Source organism: Gymnoscopelus braueri (assembly GCF_963280865.1).
Source record: "Gymnoscopelus braueri genome assembly, chromosome: 10".
Classification (NCBI taxonomy): domain Eukaryota; kingdom Metazoa; phylum Chordata; class Actinopteri; order Myctophiformes; family Myctophidae; genus Gymnoscopelus; species Gymnoscopelus braueri.
Genome location: NC_137611.1, coordinates 22,632,398 through 22,656,019, shown reverse-complemented (window position 1 = coordinate 22,656,019; position 23,622 = coordinate 22,632,398). Strand labels below are relative to the sequence as shown.

Below are 23,622 nucleotides of genomic sequence, written 5' to 3'. Positions count from 1 at the left end.
CAACACACAACTCTTCAAACAGTCTTCTGTGTGTTGTGGCTGAGTTGTAAAAAGTAAAAAAGCTGTTGAAAACAGGTTATTAGTTTTAGTACTTCACAGTAGTCATGGTACAAGACCAACATTATTGTCCCTTTGTGGGGACTTACTTGTGGACAAAGTCCCCATGTAAGTCCCACAAAGTGTTAAAGCACACCATTACCTGTCTCTCTACTATCATGTAGGTGCTGTGAAAAATGTGACATTACATTTACTATATTGAAGATGTTTGTCTTTTCATCTGAGCATTGAAAGGAAAACTTTCAGAATTACCCTCACATTTAAATTTAAACAAAAATGTTGAAAAACGTTGCAGCTTTAAGACTAAATGCAGTCTGAAATGTAGATCATATGTTAATAGAGATATTTTTCTTTCCACGATGAAGCTGTTTATCAACTTGCTTATCTGGGAAGTGTGTGGTGAGGGTTTTAATGGTTCTCAGAATAGTGGTCAGCGATGCATTGCACACCCATATGGCATTACACAAATTTTTACCATTATTAAGTGTTTTTTTTATATATATAAATTGAGTGCACATTGAAAATCTCTGCTAAAAATTTACTCAAAACTGGTTGTCAAATGGTTCAAGGTTCATGTTGTCACAAGATGTGTTTAAGGTGTGTGTTGTGAAATTCTTTGTCATAGGCTCCCAGTCCCTTATAACTCTATGACTTCCTTGATTGTCACTCCTATATTTACCCTCTGGCACGTTCCTCCCCAGTGCACCTAAGCCTGATCTGGTTTAATTTTTTTTAACATTCTATACACTTCAGCTTCAGCTACAGTGTGTATACCAATAAAATAATAACAGAATAAAAGATGAAAAGTTAAAATAGTTGTAATAAAGGAAAAGAGCTGAGCTGCATAAAACATGATTAGGGTAATTGCCATCACTTGATTCTCATGTTTTTACCTGTCTTTCCCAGATAACAGTGACATTAGGCTATATCGATATTCTGAAGTCCCATTATGCATAATATGATATCTTTTATAAAATATACCAAACATAGGCTACAGGTGTTTAGTGTTGTCTGCGATGTATATACGCACAATCAGGCGGCCCATTTCAATTCAGCGAAATCTATGGTAATAAAATGCTTATGAAATAAAGACAAAAATATTTTCTATTTTGAATAGGAATTCAAGTGAACTTACATGTAGCCTTTGCTCTGTGTCCACCTGTTGCTGAGTCACTCACTTCACATTCACTGCCCCTTATGACGACTATGAAAATAATGAAGAAACACTTTCATTTTTACCTTCACCTTCCTCACTCTGCACATTAACAGCCAAGGAAACATTACGTATTATTGTCCCTAGAGCTTCCCCTAGTGGTATTTCAGATACAGTGTCAGTAGGTTCAAGACTCAAGAATCAGGGGGTTTATTTTATCACTACTCATACATGACTCCAGTGTTGGCAATTAACGGGGATATGGGATGGTAACTGCCAAGACACAAATGTCAAATGGTTCGGCTATGGAATAGGCTTGCGAAGATGTCTCACAGAAATCCCAGTTAAAAACATATTTTTAACTGGGATTTTAAATTTGGTCACCCCTGGACAAATGAATTGAGATCTTTATTTTATTCTAATGATTTGTTTTATATTTTCCAAAATAAGTTACTATGTGATGTTCATGAAATTAGAAGCACAGTGTTTTCCATGTATAAAGAAAAATGGTTTAGTGATATATAGTATAAAACCTAAGTTGCGAACTTATTGTCTCATAAAGGACAGGTACACTGTAGAACCTTATGTGAAGTATAATTTAAGCAAAAGACAATGATCTCTCTACACAAATATGGTCAGGAACATTACCATTTGCTCTGGAGACTGGCAGGTTTAATGCCACTCCAGAGGAAGAGAGATACTGTTTGTTTTGTGAGCTTTTGTGAATTGAAAATGAGGTTCACTTTTTGTTTTATTGCCTTAAATATGATGCTTGAGAGAGAAGACAGAACACTGTGTAATTCTGAGCTGTAATTGAATGTATTATGTGAATATACTGTAAACATGCTTTAAGTGTAAAATGTTTATAACCCCATGAGGGTAGGGCACAGTTTGAGTGCAGGACACGAAAATAAAATAATCAAATCAAATAATAAAGCCACATGGGGGTAGTTTAGTGTCTACAGAATGTAGCCTACAGATTTGTATTATACATTGTGCAAGTACAGGAATAATTAGTTACAGTGCCAGATCCCGGAAATGGCAATTTCCATCCCACACAGTGATGGTCTGGGTACTGTAGTAGCAGAGTAGAAGGACTTCAGGATTTTCTGTGACACCCTGAATTTCTGCCATGCATGGTGGTACAGGCATTCCCTTGCTTTCTTTGCCACAGACAGAGTGTGCATTCTCCAGATCAGTGATGTGCACACTGAGGTACATGAAGCTGCTCACTCTCTCCACTGGTGCCCCATCTATCAATAAAACCTCTGCCGTTTCTTGCATAAGTCCATGATTATCTCCTTAGTTTTTCCAACATTTAAGAAAAAAGGCAATTTTCTTGGCACTACTGCGACAGTTCTGCCACCAAGTAGGCCCTCTCATCATCATCTGAGATTAGGCCCACCATCACTGTATCATCAGCCATCTTGACAGTGGTGTTGGAGCATGGAGCTATACACCCTATACATACGTGTAGGGAGTACAGCTGAGCCCCTGGTACACTGGAGCCCCTTGTGGGGCTCCAGTGTACCAGTACCAGTGTTCCAGTGTACCAGGCACTCATCACAGGGTTCAGACCTAGGTTTAACCAGTTTGCTAGCCAGCCTGGCTAGCCCCTGATAGGATTCCCATCTACAGTTTTTCTACAGGGACTTTAGACAGTCTTGTATAACTCTTCCTCTGTCTTTTGTAAACCTATTCCTACATGCTGACAGACAGACATGTATATGTATGTATGTATTTATTTTGATATTTTTGGGGGGCTTTTATGCCTTTATTTGACAGGACAGTAGGCTGACAGGAAATGGGGAGAGAGATGGGGGGGTGACACACAGCAAAGGTCGTCGGGAGTCGAACCCGCAACACACTGTCAAGCTGGATTACCGAAGCATGTGGTATGCGCCTGGACCGCTAGCTAGGTACTGGACGTATGTATGTATGTATATGTATATGTATTATTGTAAGTCGCTTACAATAAGTCGCTTTGGATAAAAGCGTCTGCTAAATGACTGTAATGTAATGTATGTATATGTATATGTATGTGTGTGTGTGTGTGTGTGTGTGTGTGTGTGTGTGTGTGTGTGTGTGTGTGTGTGTGTGTGTGTGTGTGTTTGTGTGTGTGTGTGTGTGTGTGTGTATGTAAGTATGTATGTATGTATGTATGTGTGCGTGTGCGTGTGCGTGTGCGCGTGCGTGTGCGCGTGCGTGTGCGTGTGTGTGTGTGTGTATGTATGTATGTATGTATGTATATATGTATATATATATATAAAACATGCAGGCTAAGACTATAATAAATTAAACATTAAAAGTTACAATTCACATAAGTGCATACAGAATCAATAATAGCAGACTAGCCAAAACAAGTCAGAGTGCAGGATAATAAAAAAAAACATTGACAGCCTGATTTGCCTGGTTCCTATTCCTTCAACATTGTTTTAAAAACATCTTCTGATACTAGTACCCCAGAATTAAATTGATTTACTTTAATGTATGATTAACCTTAAAGGTATCATGACATTCATGTTTACACCACATTCAGAGTCTTTGTCCTGGTCCTTCAAACGTGTACAAAAAGTTTTAACTGAAAATTCCACTCCAGTGATTCACTGTAGGTGTTTTTGTCTCACATTTCTAAAGCCTTTTCAACTGCAATGAAAAAATAAATCTTTGCCTGCGGGTGTCGCTGGTGAGGGATTTTGCCTGTCAATCATCGCCTCTGCTCCGCCCCCCCCAAAGGAAAGGATAGGGGAGGGGAGGGGCGAGGAGGAGAGTGGGCGGGATTAATCGACTGTGACCTCACTGTCGAAGGGCCAAGCTCAGATTACTTTTCAGCCTAATTATTCAGAAAACCCCAGACCACAGAAAATCCACTGAATGTTCAAAGTTCAGATTTTTTGGGTGTAATTGAGGTCATAAAACACAAAAAGAAACATTAAAAATATAAAAAGTGAAAATGAATGTCATCGAACCTTTAATGCTCCATAATAGCAGGCCTTGAGAAGATGCATGAGGATTAATCACTTGCAGAGATAAAAGCCCATTAGTTGTCAAATGGAGTTGTGTGTTATGAATAAAACTAAAACAAACAAATGCAAAACAAGTTAATTGGAGCTGCCCTCCAAAAAACAACCAAAACTTAACATTTTGGGGTTGTATGATTGTGAAGGTTTTTACAAGACTGTCTCAACCTTTTTTGAGATAGCGGTGTGTGACACATTGATAAAACATTTACATCTCGAGAGTTGATACATGTAACATATGAATGCGTGATTATTTTTTATCCAAAAGGGCTGCAGACTTTAGAGTTGCTGAACACTGACCAAGAACTTTTTTGTTGTTGTTGATTGAATACTTTATTAACAGTTTGCAAATAGTACAGTGGTACGATTATACAATGAGGCTAAAAGGATCCACTGTGGCCCTGTGAACTGGGGTAGTGTGTGTGTGTGAGTGTGTGTGTGTGTGTGTGTGTGTGTGTGTGAGTGTGTGTGTGTGTGTGTGTGTGTGCGCGCGCGCGCGGGCGGGTGTGTGTGTGTGTGTGTGTGAGTGTGCCAGTGTTACTTGACCAACATGAAAAGGAACACCTAGATAGGTGATACTGTTGTGGCGTAGCTAAACCAACCTTTAAGAAAAGTCACTAGTCACATACCAACTTCAGCTAAAACACTTATAAATTCATAATCCCCCACCCTCTTACAGTGGGAGAATATGAAAAAAGAACACATGGACAAGGGGGAAACTACTTTAAATGAAATCCCCTAAATCCAGTGGTGTACAGTAACTAAGTAGCCTACATTTACTCAAGTACTGTACTTAAGTACAATTATGTAGGTAGTTTTTACTTTACTTGAGTATTTCCAATTTTCAGTACTTTCACTTCTACTCCATCTCAGAGGCAAATATTGTGCTTTTACTCCACTACAATTATTTGAAAACTTTAGTTACTAGTTACTTTGTAGATTTGGATTATTATTACAAAAAATACATTAACCATATGTACATTTCGGCCATTTAAAAATAGCAGATCTACTAGCTCACAATGTTGCCATGCGACGCATTGTGAGCTTAATGTAGTGTAGATAAAAAGAAAGGATTTTCAAATGATTTTTTATACATTTTATACAGTTGAAAAATGGGACATTCTGCATGATGAGTAGGCTAGTTTACTTTTAAATACATTTTGATACCAATACTTTTGTACTTCTAATTTTTACATTGCAGTACTGCAATTATAAAATAAAATAAAAATACCATGGTAAATATTGGTAAAACATTTGAGTACTTTTTCCACCACTGCCTAAATCAAACGACTCCCTCCCCCCTCTGCTCTGTCTTCAACACAGTCGGGCACGATATTTTTCTCCCCCAAAACACGCTCATTTTCTGTCTCTATTCTCCAAAGAGATCTACGCTGACTTCGGGCGCAGAGACAGCCGTGTTCCTCCACGCCAACGCAAAGTGCGTGGCCGTCATTGGCGAGGTTCCTCAGCTGGTTTAGCTAAACATCCAGAGAGAGAAAAACCGAGGAACAAGAAAAAATGAGACCAAGAAGATCAGAATTGTAAAAAGACCGGACGGTTCAAGTTGGCGTCTTAAAAGGGAAAAAGCCGTTAGGTGAGTAAAATGGGGTTTCTTGCCGTTGTCGTACATTTTGTTCAGCCTTGATAATGTTTATGAATGGTTGGCAGTGTGTGGATAGAAATGTAACATTAGCTAGCTAGCGGCTAGCGCGTTAGCGTCTATTTAGTTTCATGGAGATCGGACGGCTAGCTAGCAGTGTTGCCATGTCAGCTTATTATAAGCGAGTGTGGGCTTCTTTTTCTGTAAAGTTGCTTGTAAATATTGGTAGTTGCGGATTGCGTTTTTTTTGTGGATTGTTTCTAAAGTGTAGTTGATTATTTGGGCTTGCTTCCAGTTGTTTTTATTTATATATATATATATATATATATATATATATATATATATATATATATATATATATATATATATATATATATATATATATATATGAAAATGTTTAGTGCCAGGGATCCCCGTATCAGATTTGTGTTAGAATGTTTAAAACATTCCACATTTTATTTCAAGATTTTTTGAAAATAGCAGATCTGCAATCTCATAACGCGTCGCAGTGTGAGCTTGTAAATCGGCCTTTTTCTAATGCCCAATGTATACCGTAGGGTTTAAGTGCTAATCTGGCCTTCGCTTCTTTTGGGCTTGTTTTCAGATCACCTGGTTGCTTATTTCTCTCGCAGAACCTGGCAACGCTGCTAGCTAGCTAGCTCTCAGTTGGAAAATTAGCTCTGTAGCCATCCTTCCATTGATGTTGTCAACAAGGTACTAACGCTATCCTCTTTGATTTATGTTAGATCTAGCGTTTCGTGCTGCAAAACAACCGACTGGTTGCTATTTCCATTTGGTCTCAGAGATCACGGAGAAGGATGTTGAAGTTGTTTCCATAAGGCTAAAGGCTAATTTACACTTAGTTGCGCCGACACTTTCTTAGAAGTGTCGCTCGAAGAAAACGACTCATTTTCGATCAAGTGGCGTATCTTTACTGACTAAAGTGTCGACGTCGTGCACGTCGACACCTGTAGGTTGAATATATCTTATTTGTTTCGAGCGAAAGCGGGTCGTGCGACGACGAGGTATAAATGAACTGTTGGCAAAAAAACCTAAGCTGAGGCCAAACATATTCCCTCAAACTAATGTGGCCTTCCCCCAACTTCCTGTCTTATTTTGCTCGATTGGTGGTTGAATGTGTTCTTTTTTGCATCAAGCCACTTGATTATCCAAACATCTTGATTGAACATGTGTCTGTTGGGTGTTAAATTGTGAACTGATTCATTCTAACTGACAGTGTTTGTCTTAACACCAAATTGGCTGCGATAGTGTTAAATAGCTAGGTGGCTATAGTGTAGCATTCGAGCCATTCTGTTCTTCTTCGACATAAAAAGCAGCAAATATTCGCAACCCTTCATAAGCAACAACCTGCCATTTACATCATCAATGCAGCCTTAAGCTTGACTTCATTTTTAACAAGTTAAACACTGCTTAGTGCGTAACCCAATAGTACCATACATATTGTAGACAGATGGCATCACAGTCAGTGGGATAGAAGTCTGGTGGCTGTGAACTATGTGAAGGGGTAATGACAATAACATGTATAAATAAGGGATTTTCTTAACTTTAACAAGATGAGATAAAACGCCACCACATTCCCCCCTAAGGTCCTAAGTTGCTGTTTTGCTCAATGGGAGAGCATAGCACACAGCCAGTACTAATGATCCATTCCTATACCCATAGTGAAAATGTATGCCCTTATTGTACTATTGCAAAGTGCTTGGAAAACAGGCTCCCACTAAATGCTATGTGTTACAGGAGATGCATTCAATAATTTCTGTAAGAATGGCCCCTTTCCATGAAATCACCCTCCGCTATATACCGGGCTTCTATCCAAACATCTGAGAGCTGGCTTTGGCTGTAGTTTGTTTGGATATTTGATACAGCAGTGCTGGATATTGACAGGTTGAGTTTGGGGTTACTTGATGTTATGATAAGTGGTCTCATCTATTAGTCTTTGAGTACCGTCATAGGAAAAGGCTTGGTTCTGGACATCCATTGTGATGAGCTATGTGTGTGCAGGTGCTGTCTTTGTCCTGGAGTTGGAGTTTAATAATTGGTGAATAGAATTGCCAAAAAATAGCCAATCTACAACATTGAGCTTGTAGATCTCTTAAGAGATTTTAGTGTAGAGGGCCGAGGCCCAACGGAAAGGAGCAGACCAAGTCCTGGGGTAGTCCACTAGCTGCAAGTAACTTGCTACTAGCCACATCTTAGTTGCAACACCCCCCATTGACAGCTCATTCATGAAACAAAAACATATCTGATTGTATTAAACAATAATAAACACTCCAATATTGCAACTGTATGGACAGCTTAAGTTTTCCTCTTTGTCTCTGTCAAGTCTTTGTTTAAAAAAAATATTAATACAATCAGACTTTTCTGTTTCTTGAATGGGCTGTCAATGGAGGGTGTTGCAACTTACAGTAGATGTGGCTAGCATCTAAGTTGCTTGCGGCTACCGGTCAACTAATGTATGGGGTTAAAAACACAGTGCCAGGCATACAGTTGATCCCTCTAGTCTAAATTGGAATCCGGTCTATTGTTTTTATTTGAACTTACAGGAAATGTACAGAGGAAGCTTTTATTAGTAAGCGTCTGGTCTCACATTGTCCTTAGCTGGGTGATAGGGATGTTTTACTATGCTGGGTGTGTGCAGATGACAGACAGAACAAGACAAATGTACACAGGCAGATGACATTTTTTGACATTTTTTGCTTTATTGTTAAATTAGTTGTAATTGTATTCTTGCTCTGTAAAGCACTTTGAGCTGCATGTCATGTCATGAAAGGTGGTATGCAAATAAAGTTTATTATTATTATTATATGGCCAAATCAACAGTGAAGACTGATTTCGTTTTCACAAAAACTAAAAAGAAAATCACTTTCTGTGTGCAATGGACAAAAAGGGGTTCAACTTAAAACATGTTGTCATCCACATCACTAAATTCTTATATATTCATAAATTATATAATAATTATTAACAGATATAATTAGACTATGTTTTTCTTTAATATACACTTTTGATATACCATCTACTGGGGCAAAGGTGCAGCATTTAGAATGATAGCATGCTTTATTTTGCATAGTCGAATTACATGGCTAATCTCGGACTACCCCCAAATTGCAGATTGAGTTAGAGATTTAATTTGTTGTGTTTAATTGTGATGATGATAGTGTATTGAGTCATTGAGGACAGAGTGACTGACACACACACACGTACACACACACACACACACACACACACACACACACACACACACACACACACACACACACACACACACACACACACACACACACACACACACACACACACACTCTGAGTACAACATCAGTTGTTTGAAGCAGAACCCGCTGGGGGAGAAAGAGAGGAAAGTGGTGGACTGCAGTAGAAAAGTTAAAAGGGCAGAGGTGTAGAAAGGAGTTGATGAAGATGTGGTGCTAAGTAGAGGAACTGAGAGGAGAGAAAGATCTAAGGAAATTAGTTATAATAAGGAGATGTATACATAACATTAATAAGTGGAACTACTGAAAATCAGAAACAAATAACTTATTAGTTACTCCAGGTTTATTCCACAATATTTTGTCTAAATATACTCTGTAGTCTTTCTCTCATCTGGTCCACATATTGATACTGTGATAACATTGTCTTTGGATGATCGTAATTAAATCAAGCCAACCATTGCTTGTTTTTTATTTATTCAGATAGGATGCATTGCTTAGCTTTAATAAGTTCGGTCTCTTAATTATATTGTTTTGTTTAGTAGTAGTTGTAGGCTAGTTACTAATACATTCGCATCTAGAAAAAAAAATGAAAAAACCTATAAAGGATCAGGACATATTTCTCCATGTTTTGCTTCTTTAAAAATAAAGTTCATTGAATAGTCCTGGAATTGTATTATGAAATATGATACATCTGAGCACAGCTATTTCAGTCCAGCATGAGTTGTTCATTGCTTAATGTTGGTACTCTGATACGTTTTAGTCAATGCTCTAGAAACGACTGTATTAAATCTCTCTCCCTTCCTCTCTCCCCGCCCCTCCCTCTTTTTTCTAGATGGTGCATTCATTGAAACCTTGAACCAAGGACCAAAACTTCTTCTGGTATTTCATATGACAAAGTTGTTGTGTGTCTGTACCAGGTTGCTGATCTCTAGTAATTGTGACTGTAGGCTTTTCGCAACCAGCAAGTGGAGGACCGCCCACTGTGAAAACAACCAACTAGCTGTCTAGACCAGGACGGAGGCAAATAGGCAGAATTCAGATATGTTTGGAGAACAAATTTGAAATAGGGAGACATCTGAAGTCCTTCAATTTTGGTGTATTAAAATTGAGATTTCTTTTTTACTTTGTGGATAACACTGCTAGGCTAAGGTCTTTCAAGACTTTACCCCTTTAACTTGAGTCTTGCTAAAATTGCCTGTATGTTGTGCTAACTGCAGGTTTGTTATGGTCGACTGGTAAGGCTGAGCATAAAGCTAGCGTAGCCTGCTAGCTGCATGTAGCATGTTAGCATGTGGCTAGCTAACTACAAATGGTGACAGATCATTATCCACCTCCTTTCCATCTTCACCCTTGGCCCCGATAAGGGGGCAGTATCCTCATTAAGGTCATAGTGGTGCCCCTCCCTGTTCATCCATTCATCCAGCCATTGATCCATCTACTCAAACAGCTACTTTGTGGTTGCTGCTTTTCCAACTCACTCTCAGCCCAATGAATAGCTGTTAGGAAGTGCCTAGACACTGCCTTTCTTTCTTCCCTTAAGTCTTTTAATTTATAGCCATACATTATTTAGTTACAGCCCCACTCTCGTTCCCGTCCCTTTTCTGTCAGTCCCAGTGTAATCTGGACCTAATCTCAGGCCTGATTTCTCTTCAGTTTAAAAAAAAACAACTAATTATCCCCAACCCCTTCCTCGAATTTGAGTTCAGGTGTGACCCCCATCCAGGTTAATTGAACTCGGCGCAGCCTGTGGCCTCTCCCGAACCCCCCACTCTCAAATCCAGCCTAGTAGCCCAACGTTTGGTAGTCAGGCCGGCAGGCAGCCATTTTGGTGGTCACGTGGGTTGCATGGACTCAGCTTAATCGTGGAGAGGCCAGGCTACCACAAACTGATGGACTTTGACAAGCGGGGAGCAGGAGGAGGAGGTGGTGGTGGAGGGGGAGGAGGGGGGAAGGGGGAGCCCGAGGAGGGGAAGAGGATGTCAGGGAAGACGGGGAGTCGATCAGGGCATGGCAGCCGGAGCGCCGGCTCCAACTCCGGAGTTCTGATGGTTGGGCCGAACTTCCGGGTGGGAAAGAAGATCGGCTGTGGGAACTTCGGTGAGCTGAGACTCGGCAAGAACCTCTACACCAACGAATATGTGGCCATCAAGCTGGTAAAACACCTCTGACTTTGTTTTGTTGATTCTTCTTACTGGCTAATGTAATTTGTTTAGTAAGTTTTCTCTGGATAAGAGAGTCTTCTAAATGAAATTTTCATGTATGAAGTATGTTTAACAAAAAAATGCTGGATGCCCCATTCTTGCTCCATTCATTGTGTTCACATACATTTTATATGTGACTGAGAATTATCTGATGATACCGGCTTCCTTTTTAGGAACCAATCAAGTCCAGAGCACCGCAGCTCCACCTGGAGTATCGATTCTACAAACAGCTGGGTAGTTCAGGTGAGAAGCACCACGTCTTTCTTTAAAGGTCAAATTTCACAATAGAGGTAATGGTGTAAATAATAAGCGCGGGGGGAAACAATACTTAGTAACAGTTACAAACAAATGGGAACAATGCGCAGTTGATTGTGAAACTATATATTTGATTTGTAGGCATGGCTACCACATGTTTTATCATGTAAATTCAACCAAAGCGGTGAGCGCAGACGGTCTTTGTTACACCGCTGTGCAGCATCCGTTGAGTCTGAAACACTTATGCATGATAGTGACATCACTGCCAAATCCTTGTATCCTTATTCTAGACTTTTCAACCAGGCTCAAGTGTATATCCTGTTTTGTATTTTTGATATTCGTGCTACTGAAAGCTATGCCTACATGTATGGGTTCGGTAGGCAACATTCAAGTGGAATGATACAAGAATTAACCAAGGTAAAATAAATGGTCACTCTGCAATAGTTTAGCTATAGTTTTCTACCTGTCCAAAAGTCAGACATGAAATGGATATTAGTTCACATATTTGTGTACGCTACTTCATGGCAATCGGTGGTAAGCGTCCTCTAGTGGATAAAACGGTACAGAGTGCTTGATTTTCGATGCAAAATATTCTAATAGTAATATTAATAATAGTAATGTTGATCATAATAATTGAATATAATCAAAAATCCACCAATTTTTAAGACTTAAATTCGATTGTAATTTACAAGCTCACTTGACAGCCCTAGTGTGTGGTGTTGTGCCTGTGTGTATAGCATTATATTTAGGTTTAGCTATTTATCAGACACACTTGCATGCAATAAATACTTGCAAAGTGCATGCGCCTATGTGTCTATGCTTGTATCTGCACCTGTCTATACCTCCCTTGCTAATTCTCTCTCTCTCTCTCTCTCTTTCTCTCTCTCTCTTTGTAGAGGGTGTACCTCAGGTCTTTTACTTCGGACCATGTGGTAAATACAACGCCATGGTTCTGGAGCTGCTTGGACCTAGTTTAGAAGACCTGTTTGACCTCTGTGACAGAACCTTCTCTCTGAAGACTGTACTCATGATAGCCATACAACTGGTAAGACTAACACACACACACACACACTTACTTTAAAAACTGCACACATGATAGACTATTATTTGTTTAAAACATTCACAGTCAAATTGAAGAAGACTTATCAGTGTCTGGAAATAGTGCTGTGGAAACGAGCAGATCTGTAATCGACAGTGTGTACTTAAACTTGTTGCACCCTTGCAGATAAGTGATGTTATTCACAAACAGTATTTCAATTGATTCCTCACCAATCAATAGGGAGTTTTCATACCTGTATATTTGTTTAATGTTTTTTTATGAATTCAGAGTTCCCTAGCATAACTTTCAACCCCCCCAGACAATGCAGAGAGAGCTATCGACATGGTTGTTTGTTTATTTGCTCATTAACCTCCCATAGATAACCCGTATGGAGTTTGTCCACACCAGAAGTCTGATCTACCGAGATGTGAAACCAGAGAATTTCCTGGTTGGCCGACCTGGTTCTAAACGCCAACACACCATCCACATCATCGACTTTGGCCTGGCTAAGGAATACATAGACCCAGAGACCAAGAAACACATCCCTTACAGAGAACACAAGAGTCTGACAGGAACTGCCAGATACATGAGCATCAATACACACCTGGGGAAAGGTGAAAATCTGGAACATACTGTATAAACACATTAATCTTTCACTTACACACATTGGACTGACAGATGTTGATTCAACTGTTTTTAACTCATTGAGTGCCATTAACGTGTTTCACGTGTTTTTACCGCTATGGCGCAACGTGCCAATGACGTGTTTGACGTGTTTTTGAAAAAATAGTAATACACATATATCATACACATCCGCACATGTGTATAGTAGTTTTTTATTTATTTTTATTTTTTGAAAAACATGTTCAGAACCCAAGATATCATTATCTGAAGATTTGCAGCTCCATCCACTCCTTGTTTAACGTATAACTGAAAAAGGCTGTATCTCGCTTCCTAAGTACTTTTTTTTTACTTTGAAAAAAACTCTGGCACTGGGACAACATAATATAGCCATAATTATTGTTTATTCGTTTTTGTTCTTTTACATACTCATAGGTTGTACAATTGAGTGCCAGAATTGCCAAACGTAAAACAAAAATAAAAAAATCTGGCACTCAATGTGTTAAGTTGTATATAACTGAAGTATGTTGTTGTTCTATGTACTGTATACATAGAACTAACTATAGCTATTTCACTAAAGACCATGTGTCTTTGCTGTCTGTTGTCTGTTGGAGTGTGTTGTTTTGCTAGCAGTGCTAGAAAGACACACACACACACACACACACACACACACACACGCCTCCCCCCTCCCCCCACTCCTGGAAGACTGAGTCAAAGATAAGATCAAACTGCGAAGCTTGGAGTTGGGTGTGATTTAAATCTGTGTTGGTTCCTTTCATCTCCTCAGAACAAAGCAGGCGGGATGACCTGGAAGCTTTAGGTCACATGTTTATGTACTTCCTGCGAGGCAGCCTTCCATGGCAGGGGCTCAAGGTGAGCGGTCATCACACATTCATCCACCAATCTGTCCATCCATTTATCCATCCATTGATCCATACTTCTTTCCTTCCTCCCACATTGTTAAAGACCTAATGAAATGAAAAAATAAGTTTTCCAGACTTTTAGAGCTTATTAGTGGCCTTAATGAGGACACAAAAAAAAATCCATGTTTGTGTATTGTATGTCAAAAGTCAAATTTTAATTACTTCCTATAAAACCGTAAACGTACTGCGTGAATTACATCAGCAAGCCCTTATGAATAAATATAAATCATGTTTTTGTTAACCTGTGTGATTCCCATAGCTCATGTTTTATACTCTACTCAGCCGATTGGCATGACAGCAATGCAGTGCATTCAGGCATGCACACATGGGCAAGACGATATGCTGCAGTTAAAACTGAGCATCAGAATGGTATATAATGGTGATTTAAGTGACTTTGAACCTGGCATGGTTGTTGGTGCCAATTGGGCTGGTACTTCAGAAACCGCTGATCTACTGGGATTTTCATGCACAACCATCTAAAGGGTTTACAGAGAATGGTGCGAAAAAGAAAAGACTGGTTCGAGCTGATCAGCCGAACAGTAACTCAAATAACTACTCTTTACATCCGAGGTATGTAGAAGAGCATCTCTGAAAGCACAACACGTCAAACCTTGAGGCAAATGGGCTACAGCAGCAGAAGACCACACCAGGTGTCACTTCTGTCAGCTAAGAACAGGAAACTGAGGCCACAATTTGCACAGGCACAAAATTGGACAATAGAAGATTGGAATCGATTGATGCTGCGACATCCGGATGGTAGGGTCAGCTTTTGACGTCTACAACATGAAAGAATGGATCCGTCCTGCCTTGTATCAACGTTTCAGGCCATGTTCAAAGTCACTTAAATCACCTTTCATCCCCAATGTGATACTCTAGTGTTTGAACTACAGCAGATCGTCTTGACCATGTGTGCATGCCTAAATGCATTGCGTTGCTGCCATGTAATTGGCTTATTAGAAATTGCGATAATGTGCATTCGGACAGGCGTTTCCAATAAAGTGGCCGGTGAGTGTGTATATACACACACGTATGTTCTGTCAATAGACATTTAACAGAGAGTATCTGGATATGAACAATTGATCAACCTGAATATAAGACAGACACTCTTAACAGTTATCCTTAACAGGCATCTATCTGTCAAAGTAGTGCAATAGCGCCAGAGTCCATGGAGGAGTCAGTAGTAAATGTCAAGTGGAAGCTGGTAGAGAGGACAAATGTCCATTGTGAATAAACTGAGTAATTTTGTCCCTCCATACACTTCTCTCTCTTTCTGTTTCTCCATCAGGCTGACACACTGAAAGAGCGTTATCAGAAGATAGGAGACACAAAGAGGGACACGCCCATAGAGGTCCTCTGTGAGAGCTTTCCAGGTCTGTGTACACACACACACACACACACACACACTGTACTTATTCACGCATACGAAAGGTTATAATGTCTGCCAGTAATGGGGTCATTACATGGGTCACATTATTGGGTCACAGTAATGTGACCCATGTGACTAATGTGATACTTGGAGACCAGTCTATGACGTCAGTACCCGTTGTCAGAGTACTTGGAGAGCATTCTATAATGTCAGTACTATATACCAGTCATCTCCATATTTTGGCATTTCAAGACACACACACAGATACAAAGAGAATCCTATAATTTATAGACAAATGGAAAGCCCCTAACCTGATCTAAACACTGAGTGTCTAGAGTGCTCAACCTGTTTCGGAGTTGAAAATCTCTGAACCTTGGGAGAAGAGCACAGCTCTTCAATGTAATCTCTTGGTCTGTTTTAATAAGAGGCGGGACTACAGCAGATATCTTCATATATTCATATATTTCTGAAACGGCATGAGTAAATTCTTGCAGTTGTTGAATTGGATGTGGCTGAGCCAAAGCCCAGGTTACGATTCAAGGCACACCCAATTCAACAACTGCAAGAATTTACTCATGCCGTTTCAGAAATATATTGCGATAGAATTAACTTAAAATTGATTTAACTTAGTTATTGACCAATTTACCAGATTACAACGTTTTCTGCTATTTGCCATATACATATCCATAATATAGCAACAAAACAAGTTTTCCTCTTCTCCAGTGCTTTTGGTCCAGCACCAACTTCATGTTGTCTGTGAACCTTTAATCATTAATCATTGATTGTCTCTCTCTAAAAAACAGGATCTAATTTCCTTCTACTTAGTTTTTTCAACCCTTATTCTAAAGGCAAGTTGACCTTGAATACATTCTTTTATATTCTAGATCAGGTACAATAGAGGCGCAATTGCAGAGAAGGGTGATGTTTAAACACATTGATGTACACACCTGAGATCATGCATTTTTGTGTGAACCTTTTGGCTGCTTCCACAGAAATCACCCCCACTTGTCCATTTTGTGTTGTTGGGTGATTTCTCATAACAACCATGTAAATCTTTGTCCTTTGTACATTTGTATCTGTGTGTGTGTATTTATGTATATGTACGTTTATCTCTTTGTGTGTGTGTGTGTGTGTGCAACAGAAGAGATGGCCACCTACCTACGTTATGTGCGTCGGCTAGACTTCTTTGAGAAGCCAGACTATGACTATCTTAGGAAGCTCTTCACGGACCTATTTGACAGGAATGGATATGTCTTTGACTACCAGTATGACTGGACTGGAAAGCCACTGGTGAGTGTGTATGTGTGTGTGAGAGATGGCTACATCTTTGACCAGCAGTATTACTGAGTGAATTACTTTATATTAACTGGTGAACTGAGCTTTGGTCCAGTAAAATGAGACCACATGATATTATTGGCCAGCAGGTAAAAAACAATGTAGCATATTCCTGTCTGGGGCCACTTAAAAACCAGCTGCATTTCTGCATTCTGCGTCTGAGTACATCTTGCATCTGTAGATTTCTGCTGCACAGTGGGTATATAACTCATAATCCCACCCAGCTAATCAAATGTCCACACATGCCACTTTTTAATTACTCATCGACCATTGTGGTAGCCAGCTCTGACCTCATTTCCTGTGTGTCTAGCCCACTCCTATTGGTCCAGTGGCCAGCGAGACTCCACTTCAGACCAGTAGCCGAGAGAAGGCACCACAGCAGACCAAAAACCAGGTACACACACACACACACACACACATACTCAACACACACTACACTCAACACAAGTAGAGACAGAAATCACACGCACAATGCATGCATACTACACAAAAAAAATAACATCTTCATTATATCATACACATCCGCACATGTGTATTAACATGCACACAGAACCCAGTCACACAAGTTCTGGATAACTTGCCTTCCCGGGTCTCAGGCTCATTAAGATTTTTTTAGCCGGGGGGTTTAGTTTTTTCTTGCTTAATTTAGATTGGAGAGGGTAGTGAGAAGAAGCCGAGGGTAGCGAGGGGGGAACGATAAGCAAAGTAGGTCTCCGGCTGGAATTGAACAGGGGACGTTGTGATTATGTGGACAACACACTATCTGGTTAGATACTGACTCAGCCCGTATACAGTATGTGGCTGTACTTTTTCACAAGCAAGACCACAATTCATCAATTAACAATCCAGGTCATTGACAGTTGAGGGAAAGTAGTACATAGAATGAACAGGACCACCTGTTCTCTTTCTTCTCTTTCCTCTCTGTCTTTGCATGGGGCTCTCTCACGTGCACAGTCTGCACACCCTCCCATGCACTCTTGATTGTTTGTGCACACTTTCAACGTGCACACCCTCCTGTAGCATCTACACCAAATATCTTCTCTAAACCCGTTCTTCCTCTTCTGTTTCCTCATACACTACCACCATTCCTTGACTTTCTTCTTTATTTTCCCCATGCTTTGCTCTCCCATTTACTCCCTTACTTTTTTTCTAATTCTCCGTCCCCTCTTTATCCTTCCTTTCCTCTCGTTTACTTCCAACATCTACTATCCCACATTTCTTCCCTTCCATCACCTCTTCCCCTTTACCTTCTCTCCTCCTCGCCCCCACCCCCTCCATTCCCACCTTTCTCCCACACTCGTTCTCCTAATGACGTCCTGTCACCTCTAGTCTCCAGAGGCGAAAGGCAGTGAGTCCCAGCCCACTCCAGTGACCAATCGAGAGTTGCTGGGCTCCCATCTCACTGCTGATAGGCTGGGAGGCTCTGTCCAGGTACTGGGACGGTCTGTCTCTGTCTACCTTTTCCGTCTTGTCTGTCTGCATGCCCCTCTTTGTCTCTGCAGCGTGACTGACTTCAGTTAAGTCAAGCTGTTCGGGTCATTTAGGAGTGTTTGATTGTGTGTGGGAGTGTTAACTACCAACCTAAAGGCCACATGTATACGTTTGTATTCACATCTGGTAAGACCACAGTGTTCTGTTGACCACTGAGCATGCTTTGCTCAAGGGCACATCAACAATAGAGGCTGAAGTCTGCAGACTGAGGATGCAGTTTGTATTTATTTATTTTTTAAAGAGGAATATTTGTACATTTTGTCAAATTTGAGAAATCAATAAACATTTTTGGATTTGATCAAATTGCAAGTGAACCCAGACCGGCTGCATATATTGTCTTCCTCTGCTTGACTTTCTTCTTTTTAGATTATAATTCGTTTTTATCTTCTTGCCTGCCCCCCTTCTTACTTCTTACTAGAGAGATAAAAGAAGAAAAATCACTTTAACACAAAGTTAAATTAAATGCATTTTTGCACCACCCTCCTAGATACACATACACACACTCCTACACACAGATGCATCTGAAACCAGCTGAGAAGTTAGAGCACAGGGTCAGCCACAGTGTGAATTTTTGAGGTTCAGTGTTTTGCTCAAGAGCACTTGGGCAGATTAGGTGTAGTACCAGCCACCATGCAGTCATCAGTATACGGTTTGAATACATCCTACCGTTTGTGTCAGGGCTGAACCAGCAACCTATCACAAAGAGAAGAGCGAATGGTGCAGATGATGGGCGATTGAACGACAATACTCAGAACGAAGGGTGTGATTGTTGTTGGAGGAGGGTGGGTGTAAAGCTTAGCATGAGATACTATCCGTTAGTCCAATCTTTAAAACTGGTGGTTGAACTAAGTGGCAGGTAGAAGAGATGAGTACAGTAGCCACAGCAAGATTGTGCCAGCTTGTTTTTGTTGTCAAAAATGTTGCTGAAAATTCATTTTGTGATTAAAGAGGAGATTATTACCTTTCTAACCTCATCAATATTGTTTTTGCATTTCAGTTGATCAACTGCCACCAAAACCTTATTGAGTAAAAGAAACCCCAAAGTATAAAATGAGGTGTTTTGTATGAGTTGTTTCACTGCACATCCAGAGCAGCTCACACTGTTCACATTTAAGCAGCATCTCTCTATTTCCTCCCCAGTGGAATCTATTGATTGTGTTTACTGCAACCAGCTTTAATCCACAAGTTTATCTGACATGTCCCATTTTAAACGAGGAAAGAGTGAAAGCGAACACCCATAAGCATGTGTGTGAGTGTTATTGACACTCACAATAACACTCACTCTCAAGATAAGATGACTCATTATCTTATCTTTTTACTTTTACATTACCTTAAATCTGAATTGCAACACAGTATTTACAAATGATGAAAGCCAAGACTTGGCTTATATGATAAAGATGTTATGTTAAATCAAAATATTTCCCCAACAGTACCACCCAATTCAGTGACACCCAACTGATTAAAGACAAGCAGCTCACCTTTAGCTCCAGACTTTTAAAACGAAATCATTGGAGATTTGGAACATTTTATTCACCTCCAGACCACTCAGTCACATGTACAGGTTTTGGGCAGCATTCATACACCTCACTTCCTGACTCAACATCAGTCCTCTCACCCCTCCCCTGTCCAACTGCAGGTGATGAGTTCCACGAATGGGGAGCTAAACACAGATGACCCTACTGCAGGACACTCCAACGCACCAATCACAGCCAACGCTGAGGTAGAAGTGGCTGATGAGACCAAGTAAGGACAAACACACACACACAGAGGCACAGTCATAGACAAGTTCAACCACTCTTCGCACAACAGAAATAATAAATTCCAATTAGCCATTCATTAAAACAATAAGCCCCAAGATGCTGTGGTTTACAGTAATTTTAGAAGAGCAAGGGGCACTATTATTAAGAGTAATAGTGTGACATGCAGTCACAGATGTGTTTTTGCATTTTATAATGGCTTTGAATGTGGCTCAACCAATCATCAAGGACCGGTAGGTCTGCTATTTATTTTTTTTATAATTCAATTTTGTTAGCCAACAATAATGTGCCAAGAATTGGGATGCCAGGGTGAAAGTGGGTTAAGTGTTTCTTATAAGTTTTAATGTGTGTGTTTTACAGGTGCTGCTGTTTTTTCAAGAGGAGGAAGAGGAAAGCTCTCCAGAGACACAAGTGAAAATGAGGGAGATGAGAGACGACACAACTCTGCTCTCTTTGTCTCCTCTTGGCTTTCTTGCTCTCACTCAACCACAACACTTCACACCCTCCCCTCCTCTCTTATCACCCTACCACCCTCTCCTCCGCTGTTGGAGTGTCTTGTAGTCTAAGCAGCGGTTGGCTGGTGTGTTCTGGACCAGAGGTCAGCAGCACAGCCAGACAGAAGGATGCGCTTACTAGTTTAGTCTGGTTCAATCTATTCTGGTCTGCTGTGTGCTTTCCCGAACAGGGTCGGACCATAATAGAACCCTTCAGAAGCAGGACAGACAGCTTGGGTCTGCTCGTCTGATGTACCTCTGGACTCCAGTGGACCTTAAATGTATGCTAGCTATACTAGCAGTGAGCACAGCATGTCTTAGACAGGAACTCTTATGTATTTATGGCTCCGACATGGTTGAATATAGATAATGAACTGGATCAATGCAAATGCCGCAGTGGACCTTATTATTGGGACCACAATGGAATTGGTGACTTGCAAACTGTTTAGCTGGCAACCTTGCGGCTATTCTGTTTGTTGACTTGCCTTTTTAGCTGGCATATTCTTAACTAGCCTGTTGGCTATCAGATCGGCTCAACAACTAACTGGTTCATTAGACAAACAGGTGGGAGAGGAGTGGGACAGGTGTGTTTCTAATGGATGGATGGAACAACAGGAGAAGAAGAGGAACTCTGAGACCGGATGACGCAAATGCATACACAGATGCATATGCGCACAGACAAACATTGTCTGGAGCTTGTCATTACAAAGAGACATTTCTTTGGACAAAAAGATGCAGCTCCCGCACACAGTCTGATGATTTTATTTGGGGAGCGGCTTGGTCTGTTGCCACGACGCAACGGGCTAAGTATATTTCCTGAAGTTACATTCACCCTGAGATGGAAAATCTCATGTCTAGCCGATTCAGACGTTTAAAAAAAATCATGTAAAAGGTTCTATGCCCCCCTTTTCTTTTGTAATTTAAAAACAGACTACAATATGGAACCCTTATGCCTAGTTCAGACCTTCACTGGAATTCCGCTTCCGCTTTCTGAGAAAGCGGTGTGGTTCCATTCCATGCATTGTCTATGGTGTGGAGCAAATTTTCTGTGACAGGAAGTGTAGCCAACAAAAAGTGGAGGTTTGTGGCAAGACAAAGCGGCAACCAATCAGAACCGGAAGCTTGCTGTATGTTTCTAGCAACTCTTTCCTTATTGAGGCACACAGAGGTAACAGGGATGTTTTGAGTACTTGGGACACACGCATTTAGTGGAAAACCACTATCGTTTGATGGTCTGAACTAGGCGTTGCTTCCTTCCGCTGTTTTGAGTTGTTGGAAAACGATTTTTGTTTTTAGTAGCTTCTAGTGTGTTCCTCAAAATTTTATTTTTTTTAAATAACTTGTCTTTTTAATTTTCTGTTTTGTTTTTGTTTGTCCTCTGTCTCTCTGGGTTGGAGGATTTAATGTCTGCCAGATAACTCCATTAAAACAACTGAATGAAAGAAAATGTTTTATTTATTTTTATTTCAGGGAATATGGAGCTCAACTCAGTTTACTGGTCTGACGATAAGAAAAGTTATTAAAGGGATAGTTCACCCACATTTGTTTTTCTTCTATCGATTAGTCAACCCATGGAGACTTGAATTCATGGATATTTTTTTGTTCTTGTCGCATTCCTAAGCCAATAATTCGATGGCCAGCGGACCGGTAGGCAGCGGTTCCGGTAGGATATACAAAGGAGACTCTTTGTGTCTCCTACCGGAACCGCTGCCGGTCATCAAATGATTGGCTTAGGAATGCGACAAAAACCAAGACAATATCCATGAATTTAAGTCTCCATGGGGTGACTAATCGATAGGGAAAAAGTCATATTGGGGGTGAACTATCCCTTTAAGATGCTTTGAACAGTAGATTAATAAATGACAGATTACAAAATTAAGAAGCGGTTGACTAAAGAGAATCCACTGAGGTGATATTTGCTCTGCACTGATGAGGTCTGCCAGAGTTTGAAGAAGACTGTTAACTATGAATGAAGAAGCAAATGGTCACTTATCTTTAATTTGTTGATCAATTCTCACTAGGCCTTACCTAACATTCGCTAGTCCGCACAAACTGTATTTGAAACGACATTGAAAAGATAAAATATATGATTTAACTGATTTAATTTAGATTGGATCATTTATCAGATAATTGAATCTTTTTATACATCTGGCGAAGGTCAATTGCATAGTTTTCTTGCAGATGTGGATCATTCCGGAGTCACGTGAGAGAAGGCACCCAGTAAGCCGCTGTTATTGGTTCTTTTTATTGGTTTGTCTCCTTACGTCATCTTTGATCTTTAACATCCCATAGGCCGGAGGATTGGTGCCCGATATTATGTAGGTTTTCATCTACGTCGCTTAACTTGCAAAATTGCTAGGATTTTTTATTATTAATACATGTTTTATTAAAGGTAGAGTAAGTGATATTTTTTGGTTAAAACAAAAAGTATTTTTTTTAAAGGTTAAAATACTATATTCTGATAGTAATCATTGCTATAGAGTGTTTGTTCAGTAACAGGAGTCTCCCCGTCTCTCCAGCTCTTTAATAAACAGAAAATACATTTTTCGGTAGGTGTCAAAATCTCAGCCAATCAGGAGAAAGTACCCATTTTTAAGCTTAATTTGTATAGTTTTCAGTTCCAATTTTGCATGCTCATTTCTTAGTGTCATCACTTCCAATTTCACTTGTTTAATCTGTATCCTGATTGAGTTCTCTGTCCTGGTTGGATAAAATTGGAAATGAAACTGAAACTGAAACGAAAATGCATTTTCTGTTTAATAAAGAGATGGAGAGACAAGGAGACTCCTAATACTGAACAAACACTCTATAGCAATGAGTACTATCAGAATATAGAGCTATTTAACAATTATTTTAACCAACGCAAATCACTTACCCTACCTTTAAAGGTAGGGTAAGTGATATTTTTTGGTTAAAACAAAAAGTATTTTGTTAAAAGGTTAAAGCACTATATTCTGATAGTATTATTGCGAGTGTGTTCAGTAAAAGGAGTCTCCCCGTCTCTCCAGCTCTTCAATAAAGAGAAAATACATTTTTCGGTAGGTGTCAAAATCTTAGCCAATCAGGAGAAAGTACCAATTTTT

At 40.0% G+C, this 23,622-nt stretch overlaps 1 protein-coding gene across 3 annotated transcripts; it reads left to right on the top strand.

Moving 5' to 3' along the window:
* The first annotated feature begins 5,665 nt into the window (after nucleotides 1-5,665).
* LOC308094286 (casein kinase I-like) lies at nucleotides 5,666-21,979 on the top strand. Of its 3 annotated transcripts, XM_080440845.1 has the most exons (12): nucleotides 5,666-5,824; nucleotides 9,890-11,210; nucleotides 11,432-11,501; nucleotides 12,410-12,558; nucleotides 12,932-13,166; nucleotides 13,961-14,046; nucleotides 15,382-15,466; nucleotides 16,604-16,752; nucleotides 17,108-17,191; nucleotides 18,127-18,228; nucleotides 19,925-20,031; nucleotides 20,406-21,979. In XM_080440845.1, exons 2-12 carry the CDS (start codon nucleotides 10,947-10,949, stop codon nucleotides 20,458-20,460), a joined length of 1,386 nt encoding a protein of 461 aa, XP_080296971.1. In that variant the 5' UTR covers nucleotides 5,666-5,824; nucleotides 9,890-10,946; the 3' UTR covers nucleotides 20,461-21,979. The 3 variants fall into 3 exon arrangements, with proteins under 3 accessions (XP_080296971.1, XP_080296973.1, XP_080296972.1); XM_080440847.1 differs by lacking the exon at nucleotides 18,127-18,228; XM_080440846.1 differs by lacking the exon at nucleotides 5,666-5,824 and having other exon boundaries at nucleotides 11,022-11,210; nucleotides 16,607-16,752.
* The last annotated feature ends 1,643 nt before the right edge of the window (nucleotides 21,980-23,622 follow it).

Bases quoted from the DNA above. Each gene is read 5' to 3' on its own strand.
- LOC308094286 (XM_080440845.1), top strand. From the start codon at position 10,947: ATGGACTTTGACAAGCGGGGAGCAGGAGGAGGAGGTGGTGGTGGAGGG. The intron at 11,502-12,409 runs GTGAGAAGCACC...CTCTCTTTGTAG, and splicing joins CAAACAGCTGGGTAGTTCAG to AGGGTGTACCTCAGGTCTTT. The intron at 12,559-12,931 runs GTAAGACTAACA...AACCTCCCATAG, and splicing joins TCATGATAGCCATACAACTG to ATAACCCGTATGGAGTTTGT.